General features: G+C 43.1%; 2 protein-coding genes across 8 annotated transcripts; one reads left to right on the forward strand and one right to left on the reverse strand.

The window, feature by feature from the left end:
• Positions 1-150: 150 nt before the first annotated feature.
• Positions 151-3243, reverse strand: mpc2b (mitochondrial pyruvate carrier 2b). Its single transcript, XM_003961723.3, has 5 exons — positions 2844-3243; positions 1778-1818; positions 1595-1679; positions 1142-1253; positions 151-1051 (listed from the first exon to the last, which is right to left on the reverse strand). Exons 1-5 carry the CDS (start codon positions 2935-2937, stop codon positions 1003-1005), a joined length of 381 nt encoding a protein of 126 aa, XP_003961772.1. The 5' UTR covers positions 2938-3243; the 3' UTR covers positions 151-1002.
• A 1267-nt stretch (positions 3244-4510) lies between these two features.
• dcaf6 (ddb1 and cul4 associated factor 6) lies at positions 4511-17123 on the forward strand. Of its 7 annotated transcripts, none has more exons than XM_029835180.1 (21): positions 4511-5056; positions 6718-6779; positions 7612-7704; positions 7781-7966; positions 8051-8164; positions 8296-8431; positions 8617-8828; positions 10005-10098; positions 10352-10471; positions 10719-11060; positions 11567-11746; positions 12630-12689; positions 13314-13503; positions 13670-13764; positions 13881-14223; positions 14311-14352; positions 15082-15220; positions 15738-15894; positions 15996-16084; positions 16266-16371; positions 16480-17123. In XM_029835180.1, exons 1-21 carry the CDS (start codon positions 4969-4971, stop codon positions 16536-16538), a joined length of 2907 nt encoding a protein of 968 aa, XP_029691040.1. In that variant the 5' UTR covers positions 4511-4968; the 3' UTR covers positions 16539-17123. The 7 variants fall into 7 exon arrangements, with proteins under 7 accessions (XP_029691040.1, XP_029691046.1, XP_029691056.1 ...); XM_029835186.1 differs by having other exon boundaries at positions 4512-5056; positions 13317-13503; XM_029835196.1 differs by having other exon boundaries at positions 4512-5056; positions 11567-11722.
• The last annotated feature ends 264 nt before the right edge of the window (positions 17124-17387 follow it).

Below are 17387 nucleotides of genomic sequence, written 5' to 3' on the forward strand. Positions count from 1 at the left end.
TGAATTCTTTCCTTTTTTAGAAACTGGTGACAATTTTGAATTGATTTGATATGAAAACTGTCCCAGCAGTGTCAAAGATGCACAAAATGTCAACTTGCTGAACCTCACAACAAACCATGACGCTGAAATGAATAAATCCCTTTAAGCAGCTGAAGGTGTTGAGACAGGTTTATTACCCTCACGTAGCCATTCCCTATTAACTGTGCCATTACTGGAACCCATTAAATGTTCATTGTTCACATCAAGAATTTAGTTATTGCTAAAATCAGGACTATAAACACACACTAACTCGTGACCATGTCAAAGACTCCCAAACCTAAACTCGGAACGATAGAGAGCCAATGGCAAGAAGGTTAAAAGCTGCACAGGATAAAGGTGTGGCATAAAGAACAGGAGGAGCAAAACTGCATCGTTGGATGAACTGCGATCAAAGTTTCAAGTGATTTGCTCTCGTCCTACGAGTTAAAGCCATGAAGATGAGAGGAAGATGAGAATAACCGAGGTACAGATGTTGTTACCAACCAAATTAAAATGACCTAAAAAGGAAACCCAAACCTAATGATATCCATGTGGAAACATTCCTTAAACTGTGTTCAACACATCTCCAGGTTACATGTATTTTGGAACGACGTGAATGAGGTAATGATTGCTACACCTGATTAATGATGCCTTAGTGCACAAGGTATAAAGCAAGAACTTAAAAGCATGTACAATCACACTCCCTGATGACCAGGCAGCACATGTGCGTTGATGACCACAATTTCAATGTGTGTGTTGACTACAGTTAAAAAAGTTCTTAAATTCGGGAATACCCTGAGCAAATCAGAAACTTAAAGTGCGCAAGTTTCCAACATGGGCATCAGGCTAAAGGTGGATAAGGTCATGGCATGGATATTATGGAGACAAGATGGGATGATGTGTGGATGCGAGGGCCGGGTTGTTCCCAGTATGAAGTCTCCTTTTCAGTCCACTGCAGTGGAGCATCGGTGACAGAACAGTCCCTCAGGACTTTGTGTCCTGCTTTTCCTTCTCCTTCAGATCCTGGTTGTATCTATTGGAAGAAGAAAAAACTCAAATTTCTTGCCCCGTTCGCTTCGTCTGGCATTTAGATGATGATATAACAGGCAGGTTGGCCACAAACCTCCAGATCCTGAAGAGCTGGGAGGCACCTGCACCTCCAACAAAGAAGTTGACACAAAACAGGTTCCAATTCTTCGGGATAATCACCAACGAGTATCTGGACCAGATCAGGCCTGGTGGGGAAGGGCAACAGTGACGGTGAAGGTTATGTTAATATAGCGGTAAACCCAGAGTCTGTTTTTGGTCAAACAGTAACCGATAAGGCTTGTTTGAAGGAACATATTGCAAAAACAAAAGCGTCTGACAACCTTTGACACGGACTTGTTCTCAATGAAATCAAGACTAAAGATATTTCAAGATGTGGAACGATGGTAGAAATGTATGAATAAGATTCATAGGCACATTTAAAACAAATACAACATCTCCCCTAAACTAAAATATATAAAAAAACATCTATGCTCAGTGGAGATCTCCACTTTTAGTTGATCTAGACACTGATTAAATCACATTTTACCTGTGGCCGTCAGTACTGCAGACTGAGAGAGACTGAGTTTCTCAGCTGGCCGAGTCATATCAGCCAAACCGGCTACAACGAGACCCTGGAGGGAAAACAGTTCATCAGTTTTGAATCTTGCTCATGATGCCATATATACAGTACATACAGACAAATGCATCACAAATGTGGGAATTTACTTACCCATTTAAAAACAGGGGCCCAGAAGAAAACTGTTTTGGGACCTAAAATGAAAACAAAAAGCATTAACAGCTTCTACGAGTGACATGCAGCGATGGCTGGAAGAAAATGGACCCTGCTCAGTGACGCCCGTGTAACGATAACGGGACCTCTCACAGGTCCAAGATCAGATGGAACCTTTTTGTCTTATCATTTCACATTTTGTGTTGTGCTTTGCAAATAACAGCAGGAACCTGTCGCAACAATTGGAGTGTAGATACTGTAAATCCATACAACTAAAGTTTCCGACAAGCGTGCTTGATACACTCTTGATATTGAGAGCTGCAGCAGTAAGATCTACGTGCAAATCACTGTCACGATATTTTATATAAGTGTTGTTTCTTGTAGATCCACTGTCTGTTGTTGCCATGTTTCAAAGACACCAAAACAGACGGGTCATGACTGTAAACTGCAAAGTCATGATTATTACTGATCTGCTGTAATGAACGTTTACATACACCTCCAATAATGAACACATAAACTAGAAAGAGCTGTGGATGCAGATGTGGAAATATTTCATTGCCCCGTCAGACACCATCGGTAGACTCTTAAAAAACAACGGATATTATAGTATCAAGAAATCCTTACAATCTTAATAAATGTGCCAGACTGTGTAAGGGAGTTTTTACTGACTCAAATCCATCCATACCCATAATTTTGGAGGCAGTTGGATTTTACCTGGAGCACCGCCATACCTGTTAGGATTTAAGGTTAAACTGGTTAAACTGACCTCCTGTACCCTTGTCCAGGCAGGAAAAGGCCCACCAGTAATATTTTATTTTACATTTACTCACAATGATTTCACATTTTAAGGGCGGTAAAATGTAAAAAACCCTCATCTAGACAAGGAAGGTTAAAACAAATTCATTGGATGAAGATCACAGCTAGGACACGAGTTTAAAATGTGCTATTTTGGGCGAAAAGACGTGATAGAATCACTGTCTGAACTATGAAGCTCCGGGACATTAAGCAGACTAGATCATTTAGACCAGCTCAAGTGACCGAACAATTGTGATGCATTTTGAATTACCTGCAGGGTGGTTGTACAGAGGTCTCAGTTTAGCTGGCAGCATATGTTCGATTTTGTCCAAAATCCTGTGGTAGGACACTCTTAGCGCAGCCATGACTGTAGAAGTTCTAATGAAAATATAGAGGAAAATAAAGAAACCAGGCGGTACTTAAGGCTAGCTCGTTAAAGTCTTAACCTGCGAAGGTTTTCCTGCAAGTTAAAGAATTTAAAACAATTTTCCTGCGCTATACTGTCTAATAAATAAATTGCAATAAAATAAATCCTATGAAAATATTCTGCACTTGTGCTGTCGACCTTCCCCCGTCACCTCTATCACTATGCTAGCAATGCTAGCTTGTCAGAAGCCCGTATCTGACCGACGCCGCGAGGTGATCCGTCAGCGCCCGATCGGTACCCGGAAGAAAGGCGGCTTCGTGTCGCTTCCGCGCATGCGCCAACCAATTTGCGGTCTTTCGTGCTTTACGACAGATGCCAAACACGGGTCCAGACCACTTCGACGCAAGCGTTAAGTAGTTCAGCTTTTGTTTAACATTTTTTTAAATTTCTAACACGCGGTTGACACGAAAAAGCACTTCCACGTTAGTTGTTCTTAATAATGAGACATTAATTCCGTTGTTCTGATATACCACACGTCACAAAAAATATATACAATGTAGCACTATACAATATACTTTTCTGACTTGCTTTAATGAGGAAATCTACATATTAATATGTCAATATGTATATTATACTTAATATTAATAAACACATTGTTAATGCACACTTCTATTTGTATCAGACCCAGAAAAACGTTATACAAAAACCATTACTTTCTTAAACACCACATTTTGGTTGTCTTCATAGCACCGACAGTCAAAATGGGGTGTAAACAAATGTTTTTGAATAATTAACATGACTAGACAATTCCACAGATATTAGGACTGTGTGCCTTTGGCTTTACCCCATCTGCTACAGTTTCAGAAAATATGTAAACGTGGTTAAGATGAACGCATGGAAAGATGAGACACACTTGAATTTAATGCAGAGGCACACACAAACAAGTATCTTTTGTTTTTAATTATCCTACCTTGATAAAGCTTATATTTGTATAGTTATACAATCTAAGTATAATATAGAAGGGTTAAGGTTAGTATGTTGCTTTGAATTAATGTTTGATCATTGAAATTATCAAATGTCTTTTGAGGGGGGTAGAGAAGATAATAAATAAATTGTATGGCCTTTGCTATTTGTTGCAAGGGCGGCTGAAACATACAAGTCATAACACACTATTCCAAGAAATGACATGTTTTGATGTATTTTATTTTGCACAGAGAATTAAACATGTTTTTGTTTTTTTTCAGATCTGTGCAATATCTCTCCTGGCTAAAGTATTTTAGTGTATTCTATTTGTTTTTATCAGCATAAGTAAAGGAGAGGAAAATTTGAACTATATTAATTTTCTAGAAATGTATCAATTTGCCTGTGAATTTCATATGGGGGAGGGAGGGGGGGTCGTAAAGGGTGTCGTAAAAATAGATGTTATCTGAGACCGATTTTGTTCCTCTCGACTGTCAGCGCGTGAGGGGCGTGGTTACATACTTGTTTCTTGATTGGTCTGTAAGAACGGCGTTTGAAGTGTAACTCTCGTTTTGCATTTTAACACAAGGGCGGAGTCGTATAGATTTAAAATGAAAAAATTGTATCTGTGAATAATTTTCCCATTATTTAAGTAGTAATTATAACCTGCTTCATATCAAAACAGTTCATAACGAAGCCTCCTATAAACGCCGTGATGGGTCTTAAAACGAGCGCTCCTCATCAGAACACGCAGTTTATCGCGTGACTTGGACCCAGCTGTCTTCTGTCGCTAGAAGAAATACCAGACCAGGCTAGCAGAGCCGATAGTTTAGCGGTGGAGGGAGCAGAGATTCAGTCTAAAGTCAGGTGGACAGAGAAGACAGGGCACAAGCGACTCTTTCACAGCAATGCAGATGCAAAGCGTCGGAAACTAGTTAACGACAGAACTATCCCTTAACTCGGGAACTGATGGCGAAGCGAGGCGACGATAAATAAAAGGCGACAACAAGAAGACAAGGGCTAGCTTAGTTTCAATGTTATTGTTTTTCAAAAATCACATGTTGGCACAATGTCCTCCTCCGGAAACCTGGTTTGGGATGTAAATAAACGCTTGATCGGATACAACGAGCCTAACAACATCAGGACCAACTATTTAAGTAAGAACAACCCTCTTGTTTGCGCTAACGATAACGCATAGGAGTGATACCAAATAATACGTGAAAAGGGCTTTAAATCTAAATCGTCTTTGCCTCCAGCAGCTTAACACCGCTGCTGGCTGCGTCTGTGTTTCTAAATCAGAAGAAGTGTCCCAGCATGGCATGTACTTTTAGCTATCATTATTATTAGACTACCTGCTTAATGTCAGGGAGGGGGGGGGGGGGGGGGGGGGGGTTGCTAAGTCCATCCTGAGTTTGAGCTACCCTGTGTGAATTTAAGACGGCAAATTCAGTTTGGCAATAGCTTCCTCCATTAGCAAATCGAGCCTATGCACTAGCTTCTCCATGTCTGATGATGATGCAAACCTTGTCTTTCATAATATACATCAGAGCAAGATAAGGAACCCCCCCCCCCACTTCATTTCCATTTTGATACCACCAGAAAGGACAATGGTCCCAGAAAGGATCTCTGTATATGGATCTGTTGGGATGTGTTTCATGTGTCACTGCCATTCTTCCTGACCTGTTATTGTCACCATCCTCTCATCGGCTCTGAATCAACAGTGACTTATAATCAGTTTTTCTGGGTGGCCTGTAGCCAGACGACTGTAGCTGATCATACAATCAGCACTGACAGTGACTGAAAGATTTATAAGCCTTTTAGAGGAGCGGTAGAGGTGCCACAGAGGGTTAGTCAAGACTGTTTTTAGCTGGACCGAAACAGGGTTAGACCTGTTATTGTCGATGAGTAGAGGATGCATGTTGCAAGGTTGGGGTCAGGATATATTTAGCTTCAAAACGGGGGTGGGGGGAAACCGGTCCTGGTTTAAATTCCAATACAAATACCTCATGTGATCAAAGAAAATTTGTCCAGAGAAACACAATGATATTCGTTGTATCCAATACAATAATACATTTTCTTTTAATTAGAGTAAACACTAGTTATAGCCAACATTATATCCTAGAGGATGAACGATAAAATAAAATATTTGTATTTGTATAGTTGATACTGAGAATCTAAATCTAAAACTTACTTTTGATAACCGTTGGCCAAAATGTTGACGCAATGCATACAATTTTTTGCCTTTTGGTGTGGCCTCGTGGAACACAGGATGTCATTTATGCTCAGCAAATCCACAATAATGCAATGCTAAGAAAACATGCCAGCACAAGTCCTGGTGCACATTTGGAAATACAGCAGCTATTGGTTTTATTAACTCATCTCTGAGTCATTTCATCATTCCTGTTCAAATGAGACACACATCTAAAGAAGAAAGGTTGCTGCTTAATTCTTTCACCATAAAGGAAAATTCCACCAAATTCAAGAACATTTAGTGATTTGTCTTTATCTGTCTTATTGCAGCAGCAGGTCATCACATAAATGCTTTAGAAGTAAAGTTTAATTGTACAATTAAAAGACATCAGGTCTTAATTTACTTTTGTTTGTATTTGGAATCCTATAATGTCACTTTTTTGTATTTATACTCTCATTTTGAAGGCATCAAGTGTTTGCTCTTCTCCGTTACACCTGTTGTTGCACCCAAGTGAAGCCTCCTCCACATTAATAATCCAGTACATGTTTATTCTGTACAGTGGGATATTTTAGCTCTGCAGTCTAAACACACGTGACGGGCCTGCAGTTGATTTCTGTCTTTTCACAGGGAGAAGTGAGTTTGTCCAGCGGCTGAAACTTGAGGCGACACTGAATGTACACGATGGCTGTGTGAGTACAACTAATGTCACCTGCCTTCGATCAATTTATGTCTACTTTTATTATATGTTTGTGTATTTATGGGGGGGGGGGGTCCAGTTTTCTGTCAGAGAGAGGGCAGACACATGTGCCATCGTGCTCTTATTGAGATGAGGAACAGAATTACCACAGTGATCAAGCTCCGTACTACTGCATCCTTCAGTTCATCCTGCCGAGCACTGATGCTGCTTTAATGTGTATTTGAATATGAAATACATTAGTCGTCTCCCAATGTGTGTATTTTTTTATTTTCACTGTGATTTTAAAAACTAAATATATTCTTACAAATATAGTCCTCTGTTAGAGCTGCTGAGTTATAGAAAGGACTCCCCTTTTTCCTCTGAGGTTCCCTCTGATGTCTCCTCTGTGTCAAGATCATCATTTCTAGGTGCCAGAGTTTTTATTTATAAGGGATTAAATCATGCCTCAGCCATGTCTATAAAAGAAAGGTAAAGCTCTAATAAAGTTTATGAAATCCAAACAAGGAAGTAGATTTATGTTGCAGTGGGATTAGAATTAGAGTATATTTTATATTTCTGAGATGCGTCATTGCCCAGTGGTATCACAAATACCTGTTATAACACAGGAGATTATTCGCTCTCGGCCTGTTAATATTTCACAGCTGATTTGTGGGATAGTGCAACTTCATGATTCAGCTTCAGTTGAGTTGGGTTGAGGTGCAAAACAAGCCAGGATTTTCTGTGATTGGTTCTATTGTGTTGCTATCAGAATGTCACGCATCTTTATCTTTGGAAAGGACGTGATAATCCAATCAGTCCCAATCTAAATTCTTCTTTTTCTGCAGGTCAACACGATTTGCTGGAATGACACTGGCGAATACATCCTCTCGGGGTCAGACGACACCTTTTTGGTCATCAGTAGCCCATATAACAAAAAGGTGGGTCAGAAACAAAAATCCCCACTTACTCTTCCTTTCGGTCAGCGATCATGTGGTTTCTGGGCCTATTTTACAGGTCAAACAGTCAATACGCTCAGGTCACCGAACAAACATCTTCAGCGCAAAGTTCATGCCCAACACAAACGGAAAGGAGATCGTCTCCTGCTCCGGAGACGGCATCATCTTCTACACCCACACCGAGAAGAGTCCAGAGTACAACAGACAGTGTCAGTTCACCTGTCATTACGGAACAGCTTATGAGGTACTACAGATCAGAACCGTCTCCCAGGACACACACCTGACTGTTGTCTTCAGCGTCACATCACTTTTGATTTCGTTTTCTTAGATTATGACGGTACCAAATGATCCTTACACGTTCCTGTCCTGCGGGGAAGACGGCACGGTGCGATGGTTCGACCTTCGTACGAAGACCAGCTGCACTAAAGAGGACTGCAAAGATGTACGGTGACAGCTGTGGTATTTTCAGCTTCATCGCTGTCCAGACAACCTTAACTCTGCCTGTCTGCTGTTTCTGGACAGGCAGATTTAAATCAGGATTTCAACACCTGAGCTGCTTGCTTTTTATTTTAGGATATCTTGATAAACTGTCGAAGAGCAGCCACTTCGATATCCATTTCGCCTTTGGTGCCGTACTACCTGGCTGTGGGCTGCTCCGATAGCTCAGTGCGCATCTACGACAGACGCATGCTGGGAACCAGAGCAACAGGTAACCTGTCCTGCAGACACTGCCCCCTCTGCCACGTTCCTGTTAGCATAAGTGAGATGCTTCTTAGCCACAAAGTGTTTGCAGATTTTGAACATGGGGCGAGTTCTGTATTCACCAAAATGTCAGTCTGATCACCTTGTCTGATGGAGGCGGCACAGGCTTCTAACACTGTGTCTCATGCTCAGGGAACTACACGGGTCGGGGAACGACAGGCATGTGCGTGAGGTTTGTTCCCACTCACTTGTCCAACAAGTCGTGTCGCGTCACTTCCCTCTGCTACAGCGAGGACGGTCAGGAGGTGCTGGTCAGCTACTCCTCCGATTACATCTACCTGTTCGACCCCAAAGATGACCAGGCCAGAGAGCTAAAGGGTCCGTCTGAGGAGAGGAGGGAAGAGGTGAGCAACAGAAACTACAGGAAGTGATGAACGTGATACATTTTGTGGAATATTAGCACTCTCGTTGTAGTAGCAACCGGATGCTAGCACGGTTCTGTGCTGTTTCTGTTTGTCCTTGTTCACTGTGTTGTTCGCACTACGTGACTCTCTGTCCTCTGGTCGGGGGTCCTGAGGTCTCTGCGGGGTTCACTTTACATGACTGGTTTGCAGGTGTTCACGCTATACGACTCTCCATCAGCAGGTGTGGCCGATTGCTTTATTTTGTCTCCAAGCAACCTTTTTGTATCAAAAATTGACGCGTTAAGAGACACAGAACATGTGTGATCACAATGTGCGAGTAAGCTGCTGCCACTACTCTGCCGCTTTGTTCGCCCCCCCGACCCTAACTGGATACCTCGTTTACTAGAAGTTCAGTTTGATTCAGCGACTCACAGTTTCTGTTCACTTGCTATTCATCTGTCCGAACCGCTGTTGAATAATTTAAAAGGATATCAGGGCTTGGTCACTGACCAGAATTCATAGTAACGGTAAAAGAAAATCTGTGTTCAATAGGAGTTGGGCTGAATGGAAAACAGACCTGGTTGACTGTATGTTTCTGTAGAAAGACATTGCACACATTGGTGTTAAAGAGGAAAAAAGTTCTTTAATTTGTTCTTTGTTGTTCTATAATTCCTGCTTGAAATACCCACAAACAGTAGTAGTAGTGAATAAAAACTAGAATCTGTTTATTGCAGTGGTGTTCACGTGTTAAAATGTGCCTGATCATGGTGCCCGTGTTTCAAATCCTCATGGTGAGTTCACTGCACACATTCCTTTCCAAATTGAGTGACCGGCTCTGGCAGCGTTCCTCTCCAGTCCAGAATAGTTCAAGTACAAGCTTCTTATCCTCGCTCCCCTTCCTCCACCTGTAACCTCATTTCTGCAGTGTCTTTTCTCTGTCAGCCTCTTGTCCTTTTCACCACATCCAGACCGGATGATTTACTCTGATAGAAGGACTTTTAAGACCCCCCCTCCTCCTTCTATTTGTGTCTCGGCCTGCTGCCCCAAAGAGAAGGGTTTTGAAAGTGAAGGCAATCTCGGGCGTGCAGCCAGAAGGGGGGGATGGGGGCCATTAACAGACAGAAGTGACAGTGGAGCTATTTTTGACTGGCTGTGTGTGTGTATGTGTTTCCCCAGCTCAGGCAGCCTCCAGTGAAGCGCCTCCGTCTAAGAGGTGACTGGTCTGACACAGGACCCCGAGCTCGCCCTGAGAGTGAGAGAGAGAGAGACGGTAAGATCGCCCCGTCGGTGCTACACCCGATGTGTGCGCTCACGTTACAGGCCCGATTTCCCCGAAGCTGCAATAGTTTCATTTTCTTCCAGTGATGTAAAATTCCAGCATGAAAATGAAAATAGTTGTCTTGTAAATAACTGTTGGTGAACAGTGGTGTCATTTTACTGTTTAACTTTGTCCCATTTGAGTGACAGGTGTTGATGGATGAAAAGTGATAAAACGGTACGTGTCTACTCTTGTCTCTTTCCAGGAGAGCAGAGTCCAAATGTGTCTCTGATGCAGAGGATGTCAGACATGCTGTCACGCTGGTTTGAGGAGGCAAGTGAGGCTCAGAGCAGCAGAGGAACTCGACCTCAAACACGACCCAGAGGTCAGTCTAATAGTAATAATAATAATCATCGATGTATTTATCTATAGCTTCCTATCTGTCTATATCTATTTATATATCCATATCTATACACACACACACACAGACACACACACAATGTTTTAGATGTTTTACATTTTACTATCCAGGGTAAGTATATGCAAGATTAAGACTTACAATATCTTAAATGAGATAAAGTAAATTCTTATATTTGGCTTAACTAAAACTAAAGGTCTAATGTGGGTTTCAGGAACGGCTGTCCACCCAGAGGGAACACCACATCCTTCATCTGCTCAAGCCGGCGGCTCCAGCCAGGACTCCAGCCAGCCTCCGGCGGCCTCAGGAGTGAATGCTCCAGAGCCCCCCCCTGATCCACTAACTGCCACAATGCCTAAGTCCACCTCCTCTTCCTCCTTGGGGTCATTCTCTACAGTCACAGCAACTCCACCTCCCAGCTCAGCCTCAGTGGAGGCTACAGGACTTTCCTCCACATCTGTCCCCTCTGCACCCGACTCAGATCAGAGAAGCCAGCTTGAAGGTAGTGGGACCTCCACATCCACCCCCCCATCCTCCTCAGAACGTGCTCTCTCAGGTAAAACACGCAGCTGGAGTTCATGGTTTAGTCCTCATCATTAGCACGAGGACCACAGTCACTGAGATGAGTCTATATTTGAGCCGCTCATGCATCTGTCACTTTAGTCTTTTCCTCCAGTATCAGGTCCTCCTGGTTTCTGTCTCGTGACCCTTCTTTTTCTCACATCTTCCTCATATTCTTCCAATCAGTCCCTCTGGGATTTCCCAATGTTGTCATTCCACTAGCACACGTTTAAGTTGCATTTTAAGGAAACTGTTTAGCTTGATGGCAAATTCGAACAATCATCAAGCAAAATGCACCAGCACAAACTGAGCAAAATATGCTGGCTATCAAGGAAAGCTTTGATGCTGAATAAATGACAGTCTTCCCCTTGTTCCCACAATCTCTACAAATCCCAAGCTTCCTCATATTATTGCAGTTTTTTTGAAAAGCTGCCAGAAAGATTCCAAAATCCCGGAGGGACTGTCTGATCATGCATTCACTCTTCCTCTCTTCCTTGTCAGAGTATGGTCCTCATCGCCTGCCCATAAGCTTAGTGTGTAGGCGTTTGCAGAGGTTACTCCAGCTGGCCGACCCTCCTGGAAGGGGTCCGCGAGCCCGCCCCTCTTCCTCTGCCACCCCTGACAGACAGAGCCAAAGAGCTGCTCCTGCTGCCGCTGGTGCAGAGACACAAGCACATACAGGTTACCCCCCCATGCAGCACCTCCTCTGTGTGGGTTGTTTGCCTGGGCCAACGCCCCTGACTTTATACAATTCCAGTCAGTTTGGCTTGAGAAAGACACAGTCTTGCTAACAACTAAGCCCACTGTGATCCTCACTGCAGTCTCTAACAAAGCACTGTGTACTTACTAACCTGTGTGTTGCCTCTAAAACCGCCTCAGTCACTCACCAGTGCGCTCTCTTCAACACCACATGCGTTGGTTAGTCAGCACCAACAAATTGTCCTGTTGTGGCGCCAGCAAGTGCAGCACTCTGCTTTTATTCACTTGGATTGTACTTAAAAGACGCATTGTCACTTTTCTTTCCCTTTGTCCCCTAAAGTGAGTTCCCCACTGCTCCTGTCTGATTCTCTCTGATGGGCATCTCCCTACTTTTCTTATGAAAATGGTGAATAGACAATGCTGCGAATGCTGTGTAATTTCTTTCTCTTCCAGAGAAAGCAAATATTTAATGATCAAAACTTTCACTAAAATAACAGGGGACAGTCTCCATTATTTACCATTGTGAATTTAATTAGCAGCTTTGCATCTCATTTCCTGGTTTGCTAAGACTGAGAGTATTTCAGCTTTTTCGCTAATGTGGAACTTGGATGGATTTTAATGTTAACTCGGCTCAATTTTACTGGTTTGCACCGTCTTCATGGAGTTGCCCTTGAAAACCCACTTGATTCCCACCTCAGTATTCATCCAGTATTCACACAAGTTTGAAGGCATTTTTATTATTGCGTGAAGTTCTTGTGCGATCTTGACTAACAGTCATTTCTATTTTAAAATATTTTAACTGTATGAACTGTCAGGTTTTGACTTACTGAGCTGTGTTCAATACTTTGTGCCATCTGTGTTGCAGATTCCCCCTCGTCTGTGGTAAACAAGCAGCTAGGATCCATGACTCTTGATGAACAGCAGGGTGCGTCCTCCTCCACCACCCTGCCACCGGCTGGGTCTTTTTCTCCCTCCCTCCCTCCCTCTTAGATGTTTCCTGTCATATGATTCTGCAGGCTTATTCTATCATTTCCATATGTGTGCTCTGTCCTGTGCTTTACTGACTCATTAGCCAGACATCATTACATTCATCACTGTAATTTTTGTTAGAATTATTATAAAATGTGTGGTTGAGATATGTTCATTGCAGTATATTTTGAATAACATCATATTCATCCATAATAGAGACTATAAAATGGTAGATCCAACATAAATATGTAGTGTCCCTGCCAAGCTTATGGCCTTGTTATTATTTACGCCTCACAGGCTGAGCTGTTGGTTTTTATAATTTTTCCCGACAGTTCCACACTCAGTGCATCTACAGAGATAAAGTGCATATTTAAGATTTGTCGAAGCTAAAGCTGTTGCTGTCAAGGGTTTAATAACACACCAGTGGCAGAGACGTGTCCATTACCACGTCATTCTTCTGTCTGGGTTTCTGTCCTGCTGTTCTGTCTTGTTGTGTTGCATGTTTACCTGTGTGCTTCTAAGCAGCTAATTACAGGCCGATGGGTCATTTTTTAAATTCCTGTGTCGTTCCTTTTCTCAGCAGAAGCTGCCAATTCATCTCCTGCTAAGCCTGCTTCTGTACCAGACAGCAGCATCCCCTCCTCCTCCTCCTCCTCCTCCTCCTCCACCACCACCAGTCGCACCAGTACAGCCGAGCCAGTCCTCAGCCTACACTATAGCTCAGAGGGAACCACCACCAGCACCATCAAGTTGGACTTCACTGACGAGTGGTGAGGAGGGGGTGACACACGCAATCTGTCAACTGTCTTTATGAGTTTGGATTCCATCACAGGATGATCCATGTTTTCATTCCACATGACTCATTATATTAATGTTAAAAAAGAGAGATGGAACACGTTTGCAGGCTGGCACAGACAGTTGCGTCTCCCTCCACAGGAGCAGTAACCCGTCCGGTTCTCTGAGTGGTGGACTACCCAAAGCAAGCCCGGCAGTGGCTGCGCAGAGCCGGGAGAGTTCAGCGTCAGAGCAAGGTCAGTGCTTTAACCACGTGCTGGGGAAAAATCACTTATAACAAGTTCATTTCTAAGTTTGAAGAATAAATCCTCGACTTCCTTGCTTCTAGAAACATGATTGTGTACATTATTAGGGTTCCCCTCAGCGCCCTGCGAGTCCTCAGGGCAGCGGCGTGAGACGGCCTCCGTGACAGAGCAGCAGTGTGACGCCTCCTGCTCCAGTGACGTTGGCAGCCCGTCTGTTTCGAGCTCGGCCGCGAGATCCTTCCAGGGAGGGTCTAGGGCTTCTGCAGCAACGGAGATAACGGAACCAGAAGCTGCTGAGGAAACATCAGGAGACTGCAGGAGGTCAGAGCCCACAGAGCAGGCAGCAGGGGGGGACAAGCGCCAGCCTGCTCGAGGCACGCAGGACTCTGACGACAGCGATGATGATCCCATTCTCATTCCCCCCTCCAGGTTCAGAGGACAGGGACAGAGGTATTCACATCCACTTTATCCTTCCCTTACATGAAGATTTTGTTATATTTTTAAGCCATTTTTGTCATACCTTTAATGTGAATATAGATTAAATTCCAGAGGATCTGCAGTAGGCGATAGGATGATCAGGTAATGAGTTTGCACCAGCGACAAAAAGCTTGTCAAGTGTGTGAAACATCACGAAGCATTAAAACTCAGCAGCACTGGAGGTAGTGAGTGCTACTTTTATTGGCGTGATTTGATCATTTAACTCACAGTCACGACTAACTGCAGATTCAGAATGGCGTGCATGTGAGTACTTGTGGCTTTTTAATGGTTTGTGTGCACGGTTGCTCAGTATGGGAGCAATAAAGTTGTTCTCAGCTGGTGTACGACGTGAACTGCTCTGTGCTTGTGTAACAGTGACAGAGGGGGAGGAAATCTCAGAGAGAAGAGTGTAGTTCAAGGACTCTGCAATGTTTAGACAAATAAGTTATTAACATGCTTTAACTCCTTTATTGTTTAGTATTAAGAATAAACTTGTCAGATAATGTGCTTTATAGTCCTTAAAACGAAGCTCTTAAAGTCTTCAGAGTCCTGAGTAATGAGCTTTTTTCCCCCCTTTTGTTTTGTTAACTGTGATTCTTGAGTCTCTTCATTTGGCACAAGTAAGACAGCATTTGACTCGAGAAAAGCTCTCGACCTCAACGGTTTTTGACTCATCTGGTTAAGGAATCTGAACCTCAAACAACATTTTACTGGGCCTCTGGATTCTGCTGAAGGTGGTTCAGCATTGACAGAGTGACCTTCAGTCAGAGTCTGAGCTTCACGAGTGCACGTCTTTGCATCATCATCATCATCATCTACTGGGTTTTACAGGCGCTCGGCAGCTGCTCGCATTCAGGAGCTCTTTCGCAGGAGGAAAGAGAGACGAGAGATGGAGGAGAGCGAGACCCAGAACATCAGGAGGCCCTCGGTCAAAATGGTCTACAAAGGCCACCGGAATTCCAGGACTATGGTTCGTACTGGGCTGTTTACATGGCTGTTGGTGTGGATTTGGAGAGATCATGATATCAGGGAGGAATTATTTGACTTTGTGGAAAAATGGTCAAGTGTTTTGTTTCAGAGAGCTGAATTAGAAGCTCAACACTCATTTTTGTTTGTGTGGAGATGTGGGAAGCAGTGTCGCTAATCTTGGATTAGCATTAAATTGAAAGAAAGAATGAATGGTTACAGTCTGTTTAGATGTAAAGTAGGCTTTAATCCTCAGTAATTACAAAAACAATGTTCTTCTTTGTGTTATGGTAAATGGCATGAATATGTTTTGTGTAATCCTGAAACTATTTGTCCAAAAATAGCTGATTTTTAATCACTGTAGGGTTCCCAGATTATTACTGCTCAACAAATAACATCAACATGCTAAGTGGCCAATGCTGCCTTCAGGGAGGCTGAATAAAGAGAGGGAATAAATAATATCACTTTTACCCTCAGGAGTTAGATAGTGAAACATGAAGTGTGTATTTCTGTGTTTCTAGATTAAGGAGTCGTGTTTTTGGGGCAACAACTTCGTAATGAGTGGTTCTGACTGTGGCCACATCTTCATCTGGGACAGACACACTGCAGAGCACCTCATGCTCCTGGAGGCAGACAACCATGTGGTCAACTGTCTGCAGCCACACCCCTACGACCCCAGTGAGGCCCCGGTCCACCTTCACACAGCAACACAGATTCCCCCTTTTCCTGGTCAGAATCGATGCACATTGACACCCTCTTTCTTTTCTGGTCTGTGTCAGTTCTTGCTTCTTCAGGGATAGACTATGATATCAAGATTTGGTCGCCACTGGAAGCGTCTCCATCTTTCAACCGAGCACTTGCCCACGAGGTAAGAACTGTCCATCAGAGACATGTAAGGAACCTACAACTGGGCTGAAGTCGGGCGTATTTGTGATGACTGAAATGCGCACGTTTAAGTGCGCGTTCGCTTGATGTCACGGACTGATCCTCGATTGACTGCTTCACACCCTCCTCTCCCTTGTTCACACCATTTTCCTTCCCCCTCCAAGGTTATAACCCGGAACGAGCTGATGTTAGAAGAAACCAGAAACACAATCACAGTCCCAGCCTCCTTCATGCTCCGAATGCTGGCCTCCCTCAATCACATCAGATCAGGTACTAGCGCGTTCTGCTCAGCCCTCTAGTTCTCCTCCTGCTGCTGCTCGTCAATCTCGCTTATTGCCTGTGTTTTGTCTTCATCTTGTTTGTGTTCATGTCTCGCAGATCGATTGGAAGGCGATCGATCCGAAGGTTCAGGCCAGGAAAACGATGATGAGCAGTAGCCTGCTGGAATATTATTTTAATGAAAATGCAGTTTGTTCTTGCTGTATAGCACTCAGAAAAACCTCAGATTTGTACAAGTATTGTGTAGAATACTTCCTTTTTGAAATTAGTGTAATTTGCAGTCCTCTGTGTTTTTTTAAAAGAAGACTTTCTTACTGATGTATCTGTACGAGGATATTCTATATCTGTGTGAATGCAAACAGCAAAGAGGAAGTCAGTCAGTACACGGTGTGTTTAGTGTGTGAGTAATGATGGCTGGCGTGCAAGGATGTTCAAGTGCAATATTACTTTGTCGGGAGAATGTGAGCTTTGATCAGTGTTAATGTTGTGACGGTTGTGTGTGGGATTTGTCGCCCAGGGCTGAGACCATTTGCTCAGGCAGTTACGCAAGTGAACACAGACTCCAGAAAAACTTACGCTTTAACGGTGTTGTTAAAGAAAATCAAACATGTGGTTCTACCAAAGGGACGTGACACTTATTTACAACCTTTAACAGCATTTTAAAAAAGGAAAAAAAAAAATGCAAACATGGCTGTGCAACAAAAAAATAAAAACAAAAATAAAGTTTTGTGGTCACATCTGTATTTTTGACGGAGTTCTCTTAATTATGCCAAGTGTTCGAATAAACACTGCTCATCAGAGGAGACTCTTTCTGCATTGGAAAGTTTAAGTTTAGTTTAAAAAATAAGCCATATCAGCACATCTCGGTCAGTTTTGTCTTTTCAAACAAAGGTTTTACTTTTTTAAAACAAATCCTTGTATTCAAGGTTTTCCGTTTGGATTTACTGCAGGACAAGCATCTGGGTGTGGTTGCCTCAAGGTCAGCTTAACCTTCACTCAATAGCAAG

Source organism: Takifugu rubripes, chromosome 1 (assembly GCF_901000725.2).
Source record: "Takifugu rubripes chromosome 1, fTakRub1.2, whole genome shotgun sequence".
Lineage (NCBI taxonomy): Eukaryota > Metazoa > Chordata > Actinopteri > Tetraodontiformes > Tetraodontidae > Takifugu > Takifugu rubripes.

Bases quoted from the DNA above. Each gene is read 5' to 3' on its own strand.
- dcaf6 (XM_029835180.1), top strand. From the start codon at position 4,969: ATGTCCTCCTCCGGAAACCTGGTTTGGGATGTAAATAAACGCTTGATC. The intron at 11,747-12,629 runs GTTACCCCCCCA...TCTGTGTTGCAG, and splicing joins AGAGACACAAGCACATACAG to ATTCCCCCTCGTCTGTGGTA. The intron at 14,224-14,310 runs GTATTCACATCC...ATGTGAATATAG, and splicing joins TTCAGAGGACAGGGACAGAG to ATTAAATTCCAGAGGATCTG.
- mpc2b (XM_003961723.3), bottom strand. From the start codon at position 2,937: ATGGCTGCGCTAAGAGTGTCCTACCACAGGATTTTGGACAAAATCGAA. The intron at 1,819-2,843 runs GTAATTCAAAAT...TTTTCATTTTAG, and splicing joins TCTGTACAACCACCCTGCAG to GTCCCAAAACAGTTTTCTTC. The intron at 1,680-1,777 runs GTAAGTAAATTC...TTTTCCCTCCAG, and splicing joins GGGCCCCTGTTTTTAAATGG to GGTCTCGTTGTAGCCGGTTT.